Raw genomic sequence first — 17,591 nt, forward strand, 5'->3', positions numbered from 1 at the left:
ACCTTGTATGGAACACACATCCTTTCCATCCCTTTATCTGGCTGACAACTACTCATCCTTCAGGAATTAGTTTGGAACTTCTTTCTTGGAGGCTTTAGCCCCTTACCATGTATAGGGCAGATGCCCTGCTCTGTCTTCCCATAACACCCTAGGTCTTCCCTTCTCAGAGCAATAACCCTACCATGTTATCTGTGGCTGCATCTTCCTGGACTCTATAAGCTTCTTCAAGGCAGTCACCACGTTTCATTTACTAAGTGCTCCTGTGACCTTGTATTGGTCCTGGCATGTAGTAGGTACTCTGTGAATATTTGTTGGATAAATGAATGAATGAGTGAAGAAATGAATCAGAGAACTGATATAACTTGCTCAAGGTCACAGAACTAGTAACAGAGGCAGTATTCAAATCCTAGTTTGCATGACTAATGCTCTTGCCCTTTGAAATCGACCACTTGTTTCTGTAAAGAAAATGACATAAAAGGTAGGAAGGTGTCTTATGCTTGGTGAAAGCCTGCATGTTCCTCTAGTGATTCATCAACAAAACTGTATAAAGCCCCTACACAAAATGGAGAGAGAGGTAGGGCATTCCAGACCAAGTGATAAACAGGAAACACATAATTTCAAAAAAAAAATCACACAAAAAGCAAGCTTGAGCAAGGTTATGAAACATTATAAAGTATAACTGCCAGTCAACTGTCATCATAATATTCCTCCCTTAACAGTGTGGGAAGCTTCACCATTTTCAAAGCACATGCTAAGTCAGAGGTCAGGAAACTGAGCTCATGGGTCAAATCTGGCTTCCCACTATTTCCTGGAGTGGGTTTAAATGGGATGCTATTTTATTTTTTTTAATTTTTATTTTCTTATTCTTTAAAAAATTTTTTAACTTAAACTCTATTTAGTTTATATATAGAGTATTATTAGTTTCAGGGGTAGAATGTAGTGATTCATTGGTTGGGGGAAAAAAATCCAAAAGAAGAGTAATATTTTACAACACATGAAAATTATATAAAATTCATATTCTGGTGTCCATAGTTTAATTGGAACATGGTCACACTCATTATATATTTATTACCTATGTCTGTTTTCTGTGCTATCATAACAAAGCTGAGTAGGTGTGACAGAGACCACATGGCCTTGTAAAACTGAAGATACTTACTACTGGCCTTTTACATAAAAGTTGGCCAACCCCTATTTTAAGTGGCTACTTTAATTAACTTTTTCCCACCTTTTGAGGTAGGCAGGACATGGCTTGCATGGTAGAAAGACAAACAGAAGGCTTGAGAAAAGATGTAGCTCCAGTGTTCCCACCTGACATATTTCAGTGGCTTTCTTCCTCCCATGGTCTTGCCTCGTCTGTGCCCCAGAACCCCATCTCTGAGGGAGTTTCTTGGGCACATCCAAGGGCTCCCATGGTCTCAGGATCATGTTCATATACATGCCACCGGGTGATACAGAGTCTTTCATGTCCTGGCCTTGCTTGCTACTTCAAGCACCTCTAACCACTAACCACTAATCACCTCTAACCACCTCTAACCACTCCTGGCCTCTGGTCACATTGGCATCTAACCTTTAGCTTTGACCCATTCACGTTCAGTGGCATGTTTTCTTGCCTCCAATGATCTGCTCATGCTACTTCCTCAACTCAGAAGACCGCCCTGACTTATTATCTGGCCTTGTTCAATATGATAACTGTCACTCTTTCAAAACTTGTCTCAGTAACCATGTACCTGAGAAGGCCCACCCTAAATTGATTTATGTTTCCCTCCTCTGCTCCCACAGCATCCTGAATTTAACTTCATCACAGCACTTAAATCATGCTGTACTGATACACTTTATCTGTTTGTTGTTCAACCCACTAGCTATTTGTTGAGTGCTTTATAAGCTCAGCATTGCACTAAGTACATTATATGCACTGGCCCATTAAATTCTTACATTGGACCTGTGAAGCGGCATTACTGTCACTGGTTTACAGATGGGGAAACCAAGACATAGAGCAGTTAAGTGCCTTTTTCAGCCCAGAATCAAAACCTGTCCAAATCCAAAGTCAAAGTTCTCACCCTCTCTGGAACAAGAGGCCACAATCAATAGTAAGTCATACTCAATATATGTTTATTGAGAACTAAATGAAGTAATGAAATTCTGGATTAGTATTTGCCTACCAGCTGTGTCACTCAGAAAATTACATTTCTGAGTTTCAATTTCTCCACCTATAAAATGGAAATAATAATAAGAATTTCATGAAGTTCTTTTAAGGAATAAATGAAAAACAGTGGAACCCTGGTTGACAAGCCCAGAGGAGCCTCCCCATCCTACCACATAGGGGTACAACTCTGCTAAGCAGGAGTGCTCAGCTCTGAGTGGTAGAAACAGAGGTATAGCTGGACAGGTGTTGGGATGGGAAGAGCTTTTCCTAGTGAGTGGAGTAGCAGAAGGTAAGTAATGGATCATGGGTCTCAGTAGGACACAAAGGAATGTTGAAACAGGAAAGGGTCTCATACCTTTTTGTGTAGAGATGACTAGTTTCCTGATATCTGGCCTATCTCTCTCCTTAGGCAAATGGAAGACTCCAAGTCTCATTAGGGCCATGTAAGTGGAAGTGACACAGTCATTTCCAAGTGAGGTATTCAAGATCCAGATTACTACCCCCATACTTTCTCTGCCCCCACTGTGGGGTCTTTTGAAACCACATATATTCTAGATGGCATAACAAGAAATAAACTTTTCTGGTATTAAGCTACTGATATTTGAGTATTCATCAGTTATTGCAGCAAAGCTTTTCCTATCCTAACTAATTCAGCAGAAGGAAAGGTAGTAGTCCCTTGCTTTCCCATCTATCACCTGGCTCCCCCATTATATTGGCTTTTCTATTAGAGGATTCAGGACTCCACTCTCTTCATAGTTTCCAGCCTGTGTTCATATATATTTATGTCAACCATTAATGAAAATAGTAAGACTGTGTGAAGAATGTCAGAATGCTGAGTGCCTTAGACTTCCTTTCTGAGTTTTATGCCCTTCTAAAGCAAAGAATATTGAGTAGAGAGAGATGCTGATGGAGATGATGATGATGATACTGGAGAAGATAACCTTGAAGACAAACGAACTTCTTGGTTTATTAGCTTCAATATACTGTAGTAATATAGAAGGCTTAAGGCTCTTTGAGGCACCAGGTCTGCTGCAGATTCCAGGACTTAGTATGGACGCTGCCAAAGAGAGACAAAAGACCTTTCACATCCTAAAGATATTACTGGAAAAGAGGCATGGGAAGGGTTTAACAAACAGGAGATAGGAGACCCTGACAGTGGGTCAGAGAATCTCACCCAGTCTATGTCACTCACTGATAAGATTCAAAATGGTACCATGGGAATACATGAGCTTTGGAGTTAGAGTTCAGCTACAATTCTGTGGATCTCTGAAGTCTATATTCAACCCTCTGGGCTTCTACTGCTTCATTTCTTGAGTAAGGGTTATAAGGATGACCACTACGTATTTAATGTGTAATACATGCTAGGCTTTGATTCTATCATGGCATTGTAAACTCATGTCTACATACACAGCCTTGTGACTGGTATATACTAGATAGTTAATGTTTGCTAAGCCCCTTCACGACCCCCTCCTTCAACACTACACTGAAGCTCCATCAGAGAAAGCTTGAGTGGAGCTTTCTTCTCTTTATTTCTAACTCTTGTCTTCATCCTACCCACATTTTCCCCTTTCTTTGACTCATGATTTTAAAAGGGCTCCGCTTCCCTTTGTAAGATGCAATTGCTTTGGAACATCAGATTTGAGCTAAGATCAACTCAGATGTCTCTCGTCTTAGGTAGATAATTCTCATTTCTATTTCACAGAGATGAATTGAGACTTCCCAGGGACATGTTTGAAGGATAAGTGTTGGTCCTGGTTTTTGTTTTCCCGGACTCTATTGTACCAGCTTTGTCTTCCTGAGTAAGGTATGGAAAAGGTGTGTGTGTGTGTGTGTGTGTGTGTGTGTGTGTGTGTGGTGGGGGAAGCAGTTTGAACACTCCAGAGAGAGGGGATAAGAGAAGGATAAAAGACTAGACAGATATTTTAACAGTTGTAGCAAGAAAAATATTAATGGGTTAGGATATTTGAATGTAATCTTTAAGTCAGTTTTGGTCTACTTATGGTATAATCCTGTTCTTCTATCTTGTCCACAGGAGTTTCAGGGAAAGCCATATTATTCCTTTGGTATTTTAGGGCCTAGAACACACTAGATGAGAACAAAAGGGGCCAAGGGTCAAGGAGATCTTGTTATATTCAAGCAATTCTGAGAACCCTCAGTGTGGAAAATTTACCTCATTGGGCTCGGCTGGGGAGAATCATCACTCCTTTACCTTAACCTCCAAGCACACACCCTGGGATTTCCCCTCTGAAAGTCTGGCAGGATTTTTAAAGACTGAACAATAGCCAAGAATATTCCAATAGACTGACTTGCAGTAGTCTGCCTCTCATAAGTGATCCTTTACTGGGGTCTCTAATCCAGTGACCATAGCTAGATTTGGGCATCTTGCAGTCCTGAGTCCCTCCTGAAAGTGCTGGGTAGATGATGAGAAAAGGAAAAGTGCTACAGTCAAAGGCTAGCAGGTGCATGAGAAAAATGCTACACCCAGTCAATAAAAATATATGATTTTATGTACATTACCTTTTCATGTGTATTATCTCAAATAATTGGGAGAAAGAATTAATAATCTCTGGATTAAAAGTGAAGTGATAGACTCGTAGAGGTTGACTTATCCAAGGTCAAACAGTTCAGTTTTGGACATGGGATTTGAATCCAGGTGACTCTAATTCCCCATTATTCCATGTGACCTCTCAAAGAAGCTTCATATAAGCTAGAACCTCCCATACAGAATTGGATCAAAAGAGGAGAGGAGGGAAGGCAGTGCACATTTCCTATCTGATAGCAGACAGCTCCTACCTCTTACTTGGCTTCTTGCACCACCTGTGACATGTTATTCTTATGGATAAAGAATCCTCAGACACATCATTCCCCTTTTTGGCTCCAGTCTTAGCATCAGCAAAATGAGGGCATCTCACTGGAGAATGGGTATTTATTGTCCTGCCAGTCTCTGCAGGGGTGAGGATCCATTACGAAGAGAGAAGAGAAAATGCTGGATGAAATGGTCTACCTCGGGCTTAGCCATTATAAAAAGAAACCACATTTACAAAAGACCATTGCCCATGCCTCTTTCTTGTTGCCATTGGGACAATGGTTTTAGTCCATCACTACCACAGGGCAGCATGGAACTGCTGGTGACACAGGCCCCTTATCTCATGCTTCACTTATCTCATGCTTCATTATTCTGGAGTTCAGCTTTCAGCACCTACTCCGAGGGGGTTGTTTTAATGGGATCGTTAGGGAGTGTTTACTAGATTAAAACTGTGGCTGTCTTCTGCAAAGCAACTCTGCAAATGGCTTTATGGGTTTCCGGATTTATTTTGTCTCAATGACTAGGCTCAGTTTGCAAATCAAATCAAAGCTGATTTTTCTAACTGCCACTCGGGCGCACCCAGCGGGAGTCTGCAGAGCCAGCTGTGTTCCCTTGATGGCTGGTGCCAGAGATGGGAGTGCTGCTGCCTGCTGGCGGCCAGAGAGTTTCCAACAGGGAGAGGACAGACAAGCAAGTACCTCCCTGACCCTAATTGGGGTAGGCGGACATAGTCAAAGAAAGCAAATTTTATTTTCTGGAAGGAGAAAAGGCAGACAAGATCTAGGTGGCCTCAAAGACTCATTGGCAGAAATAATTGGGAGCCAAATATGGACTCATGATATGATGCTTCCAACAAATGAAGTGTCCCATGGTGGAAGGAACTCCTTGGAACAGAAGTGAGGTCCCTGTCATAGTAAGCAGAACTGGACATCAGTTAATGGGAGAGGACTGGCATGGCTCTAGAATGAGCCTCTGGATCAGAAACCATTTTTCCCTTGGCCAGCTCTGAGTCAGAAAGTCATGACCTGAGATGTTCAGGTGCTTCCTTCAGCTGCTGCAGCCTGGGGCAGGGCATCTTCTACTACATGGGGTAATCATCTTCCAAGGGGGAAAGAATGTCCCCTTGCCCCCATTCTTGAGCACCTTGGAAGTCTAAGTATCCCAACCCAAACTCCTACGTCCTCCATGTTCCCCAGGGTCACCTCTGACTAGATTCAGCTTACATCTTCAACCTGGTTCCTAAATTGAGCCCATCCCTCATATTCCAAATATAAGGTAAACATTATTTAATGGGTCTAAATGCACCTCCTCCCTACTTGCCCTGTCTCACAGTTTCTGTTTTAACTATACCGATGAAACTTCATTGTTATGGCAGAAAAGGCAGAAATCCTGGTCTTCTTGTTCAATGCGGAACAATTTTAGAGAAGCTTATACTCACTGGTATCTAGCCTAGGCTTCAGTTTATCTGAGAATAGATTCTTGCTTAGCATTTTCTCATTACCTATCCCACTTCCCTCTGTCATTTATAGATTTCTTCCAAGAGCCCTCCCTTAATACCTTACATGCACCCAAATCCCTGCCTCAGGTTCTGCTTCTAGGGAATCTGTCTTAAGAGAGCTTCCTTTTGCCTTTATCTGCTCATGGATAAACTCCACTTCCCCACTAGGGTTGTATTCACATTCTAATGCCTCTAAGTCTCCAGCCACTGTTAATCACAGACGACCTCTCACTGAGGAGCAAGGTAAATATGAATGTGAATCTGGGCAGGGCCAACAAGTCCCTCACCAATGAAAAAGACTACCTTCAAGGCTTTTGAGGGGAGCTTGTTCTGATCCTAGAATTATCCCTTCTACTAGCAAATACCAAACTCCCACCCCACAGTCCCTTAGCTGTACCTTCAATTTGTGGTTCTATAAATAAACAGTGCCTCCTGGTGATATGTGAATCTATCCATTAAATACTCTCTAAATACAGAGGCCTTGGCTCTTTAGGGGCTTTGGGCCAGGGGTGTGGCTCCTCTCACAGTCTGAGGTCCTTAGTCAGCCTCCCAAATCCTACCCTTGATCCAGGTCCAGTGCAATTTCCAATGTTAAATGAGAAGGGGTGATGATGGACAAGGAAACACAAAGTCTCTTAGACTATATGGGTCCCAGAGAAGCAGAGCTCCAGAACATGGAACGTACCTGCCATTACTACCAGACAGAGCCTTTGGTACTATTGTTACTTTAGTCTCCATTCTGTACCTTTCACTTCTTTTTGGAAGCACTGATCACAATCATAACTCTACTATTATCTATTAAAATCATTTATGTAAGGTCTGTTTCCTCACTACACTGTGAGATCCTTGAGGACAGGAACCACACGTGCTGGTTCACCATAAAACCATAGCTCCTTCCAAAGTGTCCAGCTCACAGATGCTGGGTGAGCTGACTCTACAAAGGAAATAACTTTCATCGACAATAATTTCATCCAAAATGCTTTGTAGTGAATACAACACTTATACATTTATTGTACCATCTGATCCTCCAACAAATTGGATGGTGGAGGTCTTCCTATGTTGGATCTGGCTTGTACCATCTTGCTAGAGCCTATTGTTAAACATTGACTTTTTTGCAAGCTGGTTTTAAATCCTTGGTAGCTCGATATTGGACATGGTGGGGATAGTTTATCCTGGAAATCAATAAAGCCTATAAATAAGGGGTTTTCTTTTCTTTTTACAAAGATTGGGTTTATCATCAAACTGCTGTTAAAAAATGTTCTGTAAATGAATAGATGGGCATAACTTTAAATATGGTGCCTCTGAGTCTCAGGAAGAAGAAGTGAGGCTTTCAAGATCTCTGACCCTTGCTACAGTGAGATGCTGGCTTCAAATGCATTTACTCATTCTAGCAGGCATTTTTCAAGTGCCAACGATGTGCCAGAAACTTCCTGCCATGGCAAAATGTGATGAGGAAATTAATAGTTAAGACCAAAGAGCCCCTCATCAGAGATCCTCTCAATCAGCACTGCTGATGCCTGCCCCAGTAGATGAGACCTGCACAGGCCCCAGAAACATGACTGGATTGAGACCTGATGCTCCCCCATCATGTGGGGCCTGAAAAGTCCTACTGTCACAGACCTAGCCATCAGGTGCAGATAGCCCACTGTGTTTACCCTCTGCCCGGGGCTCTTTCCACAGAACCTGCAGCTCCTTTGCCAAAGCAACTTCCCTCGGCTTCTCAAGGGAACAGCAGTCAAATATAGACCCAGCCCACCATTAAGCCCCCTCTAACAGGGCTGGTTCCTGCTCCTTGCATACCCTTAAGCCTACTGAGATTATACCATGAATAACGAGTAGTCAGAGGCTCCCATAGAAACCACAAGGATACTACCCCTAATTGCATGGGTCCTGCTACAGGTTGAACTATGCATCCATCCCCCAATTCCTATGTTGAAGTCACAACCCCCAGTATTTCAGAATGGAACATTATTTGGTAATAGGGTTGGTAGATTTAATTAGTTAACTTAGGACAAGGTCAAACTAGAGTAGGAGGGGCTCCTAATCTAACAGTACCAGTGTCCCTATGAAAAAGGGAAAATGTCAACACTGGATGCCTACAGGGAGAATGCCATGTGAAGATGAAAACCAAGTAACATCAAAGATTGTCAGCAGCTGGGGAAGAGGCATGGGTCAGATCCTTCCCCCACAGACCTCAAAGGAACCAACCCTATTGATAACCTTGACCTTAGGCTTCTAGCCTCTAGAACTGTGAGACAAGAAATTTTGTGGTTAAGCCATTCAGCTGGTGGCACTTTGGTACAGCAGCCACAGAATACTAATCCAGGTCTCTTGCTTTGCAACCCTCCATACTGGGCAGCACTACTTTAGAGTTTGGGTGACTAACAGGGATGTTACAGACAGACAAGGGTTAGAGCCCCATGCTGGAACTAGGTGTGGAATCTAACAGAAGAGGCACTGCACTCAGGGACAGGTCAGAATGGCGCTGCCTGAGTGCTGGGGGCTGTTACATCCTGTGTGGGAACCCTCCAGTTCTGCGGGACTCACACAGTGGACTACGGACATCATCTGGAATCACCAGGGTCAGGGACAAAACACCAGCCAGTTGATTCATCACCAGAGTGGTGGCCTCAAGCTTACACATGTGATCACACTCCAGAGGCTGGATGCCCACTGGCAGACCCGGAAGGCAGGTGCCATGATGACAGGGAGGTGGAAGTGCTTGGAGGGACCTGGGTGGCCAGTGGAATATGCCACTGGCACTTTACATACTGCCGATGCCTGCGGGATTCCCAGTATCTTATTTTCCTTTGTTAAAAGGAAAAGTGTTTTTGGCAAACCCACAAAGTGAGAAATTTGATTCAGGAAAGAGATGGGTCAAATATGGATTTCTGCCTTAGATCCTTGATAGAGTCCTCATAAGCAGTGCATGGAATTAGGGAGGGTTTGCCTTTAATCAACTCTGGATGCTCCCGGGCTAATTCGAGATACAGAGAAGATACTAACCAAATACAGGTCTCCTTTCCTTTGCCTTTTCTCAGCTTTTTTTTTTCTTTTTTTTTTTCAATAAGTATCCTCTTATCTGAGGTAGTGCTGAGACGGCTAACTCCCTGGACTCTGTGAGTCTGGCATTCTGCATTGTCCAGCTTTCTGTCCCATTCTAGGTGCTTCTAGAACTCTGTCCCTCCAGGCTAACATGACAGCCCTTGCAGATCTGGAAAGTGAGTGTGTCAATCTACCTCTGACTCACTGCTGCCTGGCTGGGGCTTTGCCAGCTAGCTGCAAATTCACATTCATTCACTTGTTCTCATCCTTCCAAACACCTACATGCTCTGTGGGCACACACTCCACTAAGGAAGACTGTATCCTAAAGGTCAAACAGGAGGAGAGATCTTTATGCTATGAAGAGGTATGAGTTCTCTTCTCTAGCTCTTTAAAGACTACTGCAATTCTCCTTCAGAGAAGCAATGCAGCTCTGGAGAAGCATGGCATGGTGAGCCTCTATATTTGTAAAATCACCAGGGGAGTAAACTTTTAAGTATTCTCTCAAAAAGTCTCCCCATGTACCTATTGCCCATCCAACCCTGTGTTCCTAATGTCCAACTTGGAACATAAGATCTAACAAGGTACCCTTTGTGCGGGGGGGTTTATATCCCAGAGGGTGTCCCTAGAATTCCACACCCCTGTGGAGGGGAGAGGAATCACATCAACCCCTCCCTTATCTAGAAGTCAAAAGCTGGAGGGGAGCCACGGAGCACCATCATAGTGGGTGAAGGAGGTCTCCCTAGAAGTTTCTTTCTTTCCCTGACTGCCCCTTTAAGCAGGACACTGCAGACACTCAGCTGTCCTACTTGCAGTCTGGAGCTCCAGTGCTATGCTATTGATGTTCTTCCTTCTGGATTATCTGTTTTCCTCAGTGGGAAAGTCTGCCAAGGCCTGTGATTTGTGCCACATTTGTTTGCAGACCATCAATTCTCTTTGCCTCACAAAGAGCATTTTATCTCTTTCTGTCCAGTAGCCTGAGTTCCTGAGAGTGAACAAGTGAGGGACACACTGGCCTCTCATGACATGTGAAATCAGAGTGAGTTCTTATCATGGTGAGTCCTTACTGCTTCTGTCTTCTCCCTCCTGTATCATCTTCCCTCTTCTGCCTACACATTGAGCTGGTTTTCTTCAAAGTTATGAAAGTCACGAGTGATAGGTTTTGGTGTATATTTTGTCAAATAACATAGATATTCTCCTCCTTCTCCCCCTCTCTCCCCACTCCTTCATCTCTTCTTTTTTCCCTACTCATGTGTGCATTTTCCTCGTATGAGTGTGCATATGCATATATGTTCACATATACACACTGGGGTCATCATCTTTGTTCATGGTTTATGTCTATGATTATATGCCTACTTATATTCATAATTGTCATCTCTGTGGAAGCATCCTATATAACTATCTGGGCTGTCGATAAATGCAGGGAACAATAGAATTGTCCAATTTTGGTGTGTTTATGTGGAGACAATGGCTGTTAAAAATATCCATTCTATAACAAAAAAGATAAACCTGATTTCTAGCCATTCAACCTTGTAATAGGTTAAATGATAACAAACCATTCATTGATTTTTTTTTAAAAAGTAATAAACAGAAACATGTACCAATTGAAAGGGCCAGGCAATTCAATTATAATTAGGAAAACAAAAAGTGATGAGCCTGAACAATGCTGCCTTAGGTTTTGGGATAAGTATTGAAAATGCCAACTACATAACAATGCAGTGTTTGTTTTCTCATTATTAAAGGCACCAAAACTATCACCTCATTTGTGAAAGCCAAACTTAGTTGAAAAAAAGTACAAAACTTGGAAGATAGATCTGATAGACATACTTAAAAAAATACCCACATAAACACAGACCCAAATATAATGAAAATATATAGCAGAAGAATGAGTAAAAATTTATATCCACCCCCCTATTGATTAAATGTACCAGTCCATTCATCCAACCATCTGTCCGTCCATCCATCCATCCATCCATCCATCCATCCATCCATCCACTGATTCAACAAATATGTTTTGAGCTCTTACTATGCTTTAGGCACTGTGCTATTAATATACACTATATATATTAATACCTAGATGTAAATGACTCCAATGAAAATAACAATTCCTTCTTTTATTTTTAGTAATTGTTGGCTCAACTTTCCCTGTGTAGCTACAAGGAGAAATGCTTAAACAGCTGAAGACAGACAAGGACATGCCAACATACCTTTTGTAGCCAGGCGAACGCAGTTGATTTTGGTCTCCTGTGAACAACAGAAATGAGGTTCCAGTTAATTAGTTGCAGGTTTGATTGTTATATATAAAAAATACATATATTTTTAGTTATAATCTTAAATCTGTCCTTTTCATTTCTTCTCCCACTGGAATCACCTTTTAATTCTATTTCTTTTTTTTTTTTTCAAGCTAGATACATACTTGGCTCCTTTCACTTCCTGGCTGCCATCACCTCATGAGCTTCTTTTCCAGACAGAACCACTTCTAAACATATCAGATGCTGCTACTACCTAGCACAAGACAACTTTAACAATGACACAGAGTGAGTACACTATGGCATGAGTTAGTTGATGGCCCCAAGAGCATCCCTGGGAAACTATAAGTAAATAATCTATCTATTGGTACAGCCTGAAACAGACGCTTGGCAACAGTCCAGTCAATATGAACGTGTAAGAATCAAACTGCAAAGTTCATGTTCAAAAAGTCACTTTGGCCCTGAGATCTTTGATGAACCTCACAGGTTTCATGGATAATGTTGTGTGTGTATGTTTGCACAGCAATAAAATCTTTGCCAGGTGAACTATCTAGTTCTTGTTGCCTGTTCCCCAAGAGGACAAAATCCATAAACTTGTGATGTTACTGGGCATGTAGTTGAGGTACAGAAGAGTGTGCTTAGGAGAATCATTTTAGCCTGCTTTATTGGGATCATCTCCCTGGAGGCTCTAGAACCAGTTGAAAATTCCAGTTGACTAAGCTATACCCTCAGCAGTAGTCTGAATCTAGTGAAGCAATGAAAATAAAGGGCAAATAATGCAAGTGTGTGTGTCTCAAGAATCATATGTGTCTTGCTACTGTGCACTCATAAGAAATCAATCCATATTGAAGGCACTTGTGTTAGGTCTTTGAGGGTTCCTGGACCCAATTCTATTATGTGTGTGAGGGGTTCTTCCCCTTCTACAGCACCAAACAATCCTCTAGATACCAGCAGGGTATCTAAGAATTCAACTCAGTTCTGATACTGTCTACCTGGAAATGGCATCAGATTCCACAGGTTAAGGGTTCAGTTCTATAAGACTGTCTTCTACTCTCCATTTCAGATGCCAGGTACAAGTATAGTTACCTATTCTTCTAACCTACTAGCTACAGATGCTAAGTTCCAATGACCTCTTCCTTAGGCTCAATTAGTTTGCTACAGTAGCTCACAGACTCAGAGGAATATATTACCAGATCACCAGTTTATTGTAAAAGGATGTAACTCAAGAATAGCCAGATGGAAGAGATGCATAGGGTGAGGTATGTGGGGAGGGGTGGAGCATCTCTATGCCTTTTCCAGAAGGCTATCCTCTCCAATCTCCATGTGGTCACCTACCCAGAAGCTTTCTAAACCCAGTCCTTCTGGATTTTTATGGAGCCTTCCCTGCATAGTCATTATGGACTAAGTCATTGGTTATTGGCTGATCCAACCTCCAGCTCCTCACATTTCCCCAGAAGTCCAGTAGGCTGGGTGTTGGATAGGACTGTGAGACTAAAAGTTCCAACCCTCTAATCAGAAGTTGATCCTCCTGGCAACAGTTACTTCCTTGGGTGAGGTCCAAAAGTCACCCTCATTAACATTACAAATGACACCTTTATTGCTACTGACACTTAGGAAATTCATCTGAATGACCAAAAATGTATTTCTTCTAAGAAATCACAATACTACATCAATAGTACAGGGTTATAAGAAGTATAAAACTCATGAACTTCATTTCAGTGGCCATAAACAGTAAAGGCATACTTCCCACTCAAACTAATATGGCCAGTGTAGGTGCATGAATGGGTCTGAAATGGGGTAGTGGTAGTGGTTGGGGGATACTCTAACCACTATAGTCACTTAGAGACCAAAGCTGGTACCTCCATTTTTAAATATTTTTAATTTTTAAATTAAAACAATTTTATTTAAATTCCATTTAGTTAACATATAGAGTATTATTAATTTTAGGGCCAGAATTTAGTGATTCCTCAGTTGCATATAACACCTAGTGCTCATTATATCAAGTGCCCTCCTTAATGCCCATCACCCAATTATCTCATCCTCCCCACCTACTTCCCTTCCAGCAACCCTAAGTTTGTTTCCCACAGTTAAGAGTCCCTTATGGTTTGCCTGTTTCCATCTTATTTTTCCTTCCCTTCCCCTCTGTTCATCTGTTTTGTTTCTTAAATTCCATATATGAGTGAAATCATATGGTATTTGTTTTTCTCTGACTTATTTCACTTAGCATAATACTCTCTAGTTCCATCCACGTCACTGCAAATGGCAAGATTTCATTCTTTTTGATGGGTAATATTCCATTCTTTATCTAGTCATCTGTTTTTTTTTTTTTTCTTAATCTAGTCATCTGTTGATGAACATCTGGGCTCTCTCCATATTTTGGCTACTGTGGACATTTCTACTATAAACATTGGGGTACATGTACCCCTTTGAATCACTGTTTTTGTATCCTTTGGATAAAAGCCTAGTAATCCAAGTGCCGGGTCATAGGTAGTTCTATATTTAACTTTATGAGAAACATCCAAACTGTTTTTCCAGAGTGGCTGTACCAGTTTGCATTACCACCAATAGTGTAAGAGGGTTCCCCTTTCTCTGCAAGCCTGACAACATCTGTTGTTTCCCGAATTGTTCATTTTAGCCATTCTGACTGGTGCGAGGTGGTATCTCATTTTGGTTTTGATTTGTATTTCCCTGATGACGAGTGATATTGAGCATTTTTTCATCCTGTTAGCCATTTGTATGTCTTCTTCAGAGAAATGTCTGCTCGTGTCTACCTCCATTTTAACACAAGGCTTCACTGTTCATTGAGGCAGGAGGAAAAAAATGCTGGAGTTTGGCAACTCATAATTAAATGCTTTGTATCAAAAGTTACACTCACTTTACTCAAGTTTCATTGGCTAGAACCAGTCATACGGCCATGCCCAACTTAAGTGAGATAGAGAAATGGAGTCCTCTGTGCACCCAGAAGTAGAGAAGAAATGGTAATGTCTACAGCAGAGTCTATTTTCTCTAGGCATACCTCTAATGCTAGAAACTGTATCTTCAAATAAACTCAACTATGACTCCCCAGTGGTCTTGATTCTGTTCCTCAAACCAAAGAAAGTCTGCCCTGCCTTGTATACAAAAGATATCTGGATATTGAAAGATGGTTCTCATGTCCATTAACATTCTTCTTCTTCAACAATTCCTCAGATGACTAAAGTTCAAATCCTTTGAACCAATATTGCTATTCATTCTGGGACACCCTCCAGTTTTGTCTCTCTTAACAAGAAGGGTCTAGAGTAGGAAGCAGCAGTCAACTTTCAGTTTTGTCAATATATGATTATCTAGATTATAACGATTTTCTATTTTCCTTAGTTATACTGAGCTTCTATTAACATAGCCAACATCTCACTTTTTCATTGATCATGGTGAATGTGCCATCATCAACCTTCCCCCACCAAAAAAAAAAAAAAAAAAAAAAATATTGTGCCTGCTTCTACATATAAAAATGTGGTTGCATTTCTGGAATCCAAGTTCAGAGTCATATACTGATCTCCCTGTTGACTTCCATCTTCATTGATCTGATTGCTATAGTCTGCCATTATATTCTCTACCATTTACAAGTTTTTGAACATATTTTTCCTATAATTTTATCCAGATCGTTAATATAAGTTATAACCTGGAAAATGCCATTGATAAAGCTATGTGACATGTTCTAGAATCTGCCTTCTGGGTTGGCATTCATTGCTCATCAGAATTTTTGTTGGTTATCTAACTACTCACCTCCTCAACTGCTTATGCGCTTGGATCCTACTTCTGTGTCTTTCCACCAAAATAGCTTGAGAATACAGTCAAACTCACTTCAGACACTCAGACTCTAACTACTGCATTTCCCTAATCTATCAGCCAAGAACTCTCTCAAAGAAAGAAGATTGGGTTGCTGTGACTTTCTCTTTAGGACAAGTGCTTCCTTTCCTTTCTTTTTTTAATGCTGAAAGAACTCTCTTTCAAAATAAACAATTGCTTTATTAAAAAACTGGAAAATGCAGAAATGTTAAAAGAGTATCATACATTATGATTCAAATATATGAAGTATTCATTTGAGGTGTTCATGTGATATTTCAAGTATGCTATATTTCAAGAAAAAGGTTTTTTAAACAGAAAGAGGTAATAATAATTAAAAAGGTTTTTTAAACAGAAAGAGGGAATAATTATGAATAAAAAGCATAAAAATAAAGTAGAATTTTCTAAATGTGATGCCAAAGAAGCCTCAGTCACAAATGAGGTAAAACTTGAAAATAATAAAGGTGGGCCAATTAATTTTTTTGTTTTCATGTTTGGAAAAAGAGCAGATGTCAAACTCCTTTTGGCTTCCATTTCTGTTCTCTGACTTAAAGGGTCAGTGAGCTGAAGCCAAGATGATTACAGAGAGTATGAGACTCTGAGGACTAAAGGTGTTTTGTACATGGCTGTGCGGCACCACAATGACCATCATTAAGAAACCATGGCGAGTGGGAGCCATGACACTAAGGATGGTCAGAACGATCACCAACTTTATATTAATACAATGAAAAAGGATTTTTGCAAGAACAGTATTAGGAAATTTGCCAATTATGTACAAGATTATCACACACAGCAATGGGCAAGAGTTTGGTGAGGCTTTCACTGCTGGGGGTAATTTGTAAATATGTATCTAGACTTCAATGAGAATCAATCTAATCTTCTCACATCTAAGAATCTATGCTCAGGACACCTCGGTGGCTCAGTTGGTTAAGCATGTGACTTTTGGTTTCTGCTCAGGTCATGATCTCATTCATGAGTCATAGGATCAAGCCCCATGTTAGGCTCTGCGCTCAGCAGGGAGTCTGCTTGGGATTCTTTCTCTCTCTCTCTCTCTCTCTCTCTCTCTCTCTCTCTCCCTCTCTCCCTGCCCCTCCCCTGCTTGTGTGCACATGCATGCATGTTCTCTTTCTCTCTAATAAATAAATCTTTAAAAATAAAAATAAATCTTTAAAAAAGGATTTCTTCTCAGGGAATAATCTGAAATGTAGAAGAAGGTTTATATTCAAAGATGTAGGTTCCAGTGTTCTTTATGCAAGTGAAAGTACAGAGCAACATAACCCTACAGGCATGGTAAAGAAAGTTGTGGTCTATCCACATGGTGGAATATTATGAAGCTAACAAAAATGATTGTGAGGGCCACATAATAACATGGAATTGTACACATAAGAAAATATTAAATGAATAGGGCAAAGTATAATTTTTACTACAACAAACATGCAAAAGTAAGCGTCTAAAAATAACTCATAAAGGAAATACCCTAAATCGTAAGAGTTACTACATGGTTCATCTGAAGTGTAACATACGTAGAGACAAGTATACTAACCCTAACTACAGTTTTCCAAGTTTCTCACAAAGTAAGCACCCACCTGGGAGCAGCACCCCATGTGAAAATACCAAACATTATCAGCACTTCTGAAATATCCTTCATGTACTCTCTGGGTCACTTCATCCTTGCAATGGTGAACACTAACCTGCCTTCATTTTTAAAGTATTTTATTTATTTAATTATTTAAGAGAGAGAGGGGGAGAGAGAGAGGGGGAATGAGCTGGGGGCAGGGAGATGCAGAGCAAGAGAGACAAGTAGACTCCATGCTGAGCATGGAGGCTGACATGGGGCTTGATCCACAGGACCCTGAGATCACTACCTGAACCCAAACCAAGAGTCAGATGCCTAACTGACTGAGCCACCCAGGTGCCCCAACACTAACCTGCTTTGTATGATAGTGTTCTCTCTCTCTCTTTTTTTAGAAGATTTATTTTATTTATTTGAGAGAGAGAGAGTGAGCAAGTGCACTCATGGGGGAGAGAGGG

The 17,591-nt window shown here is 41.1% G+C and overlaps 1 protein-coding gene and 1 long non-coding RNA gene across 14 annotated transcripts in view; one reads left to right on the forward strand and one right to left on the reverse strand.

Moving 5' to 3' along the window:
• The window catches only part of PTPRT (protein tyrosine phosphatase receptor type T), a 1,036,563-nt gene that overhangs the window by 200,762 nt on the left and 818,210 nt on the right, over positions 1–17,591 (reverse strand). For all 13 annotated transcript variants that reach the window (XM_072801053.1, XM_072801054.1, XM_072801051.1 and 10 more), the window contains exon 13: positions 11,697–11,733. In XM_072801053.1, coding sequence (XP_072657154.1) covers positions 11,697–11,733 — 37 coding nt within the window. The remainder of the gene's footprint in view (positions 1–11,696; positions 11,734–17,591) is intronic.
• Positions 10,419–12,030, forward strand: LOC140618480 (uncharacterized). Its single transcript, XR_012018611.1, has 3 exons — positions 10,419–10,544; positions 11,614–11,774; positions 11,898–12,030. It is a non-coding gene; the product is annotated as an uncharacterized lncRNA (long non-coding RNA).

The sequence above is a fragment of the Canis lupus genome, chromosome 26 (genome assembly GCF_048164855.1).
Source record: "Canis lupus baileyi chromosome 26, mCanLup2.hap1, whole genome shotgun sequence".
Lineage (NCBI taxonomy): Eukaryota > Metazoa > Chordata > Mammalia > Carnivora > Canidae > Canis > Canis lupus.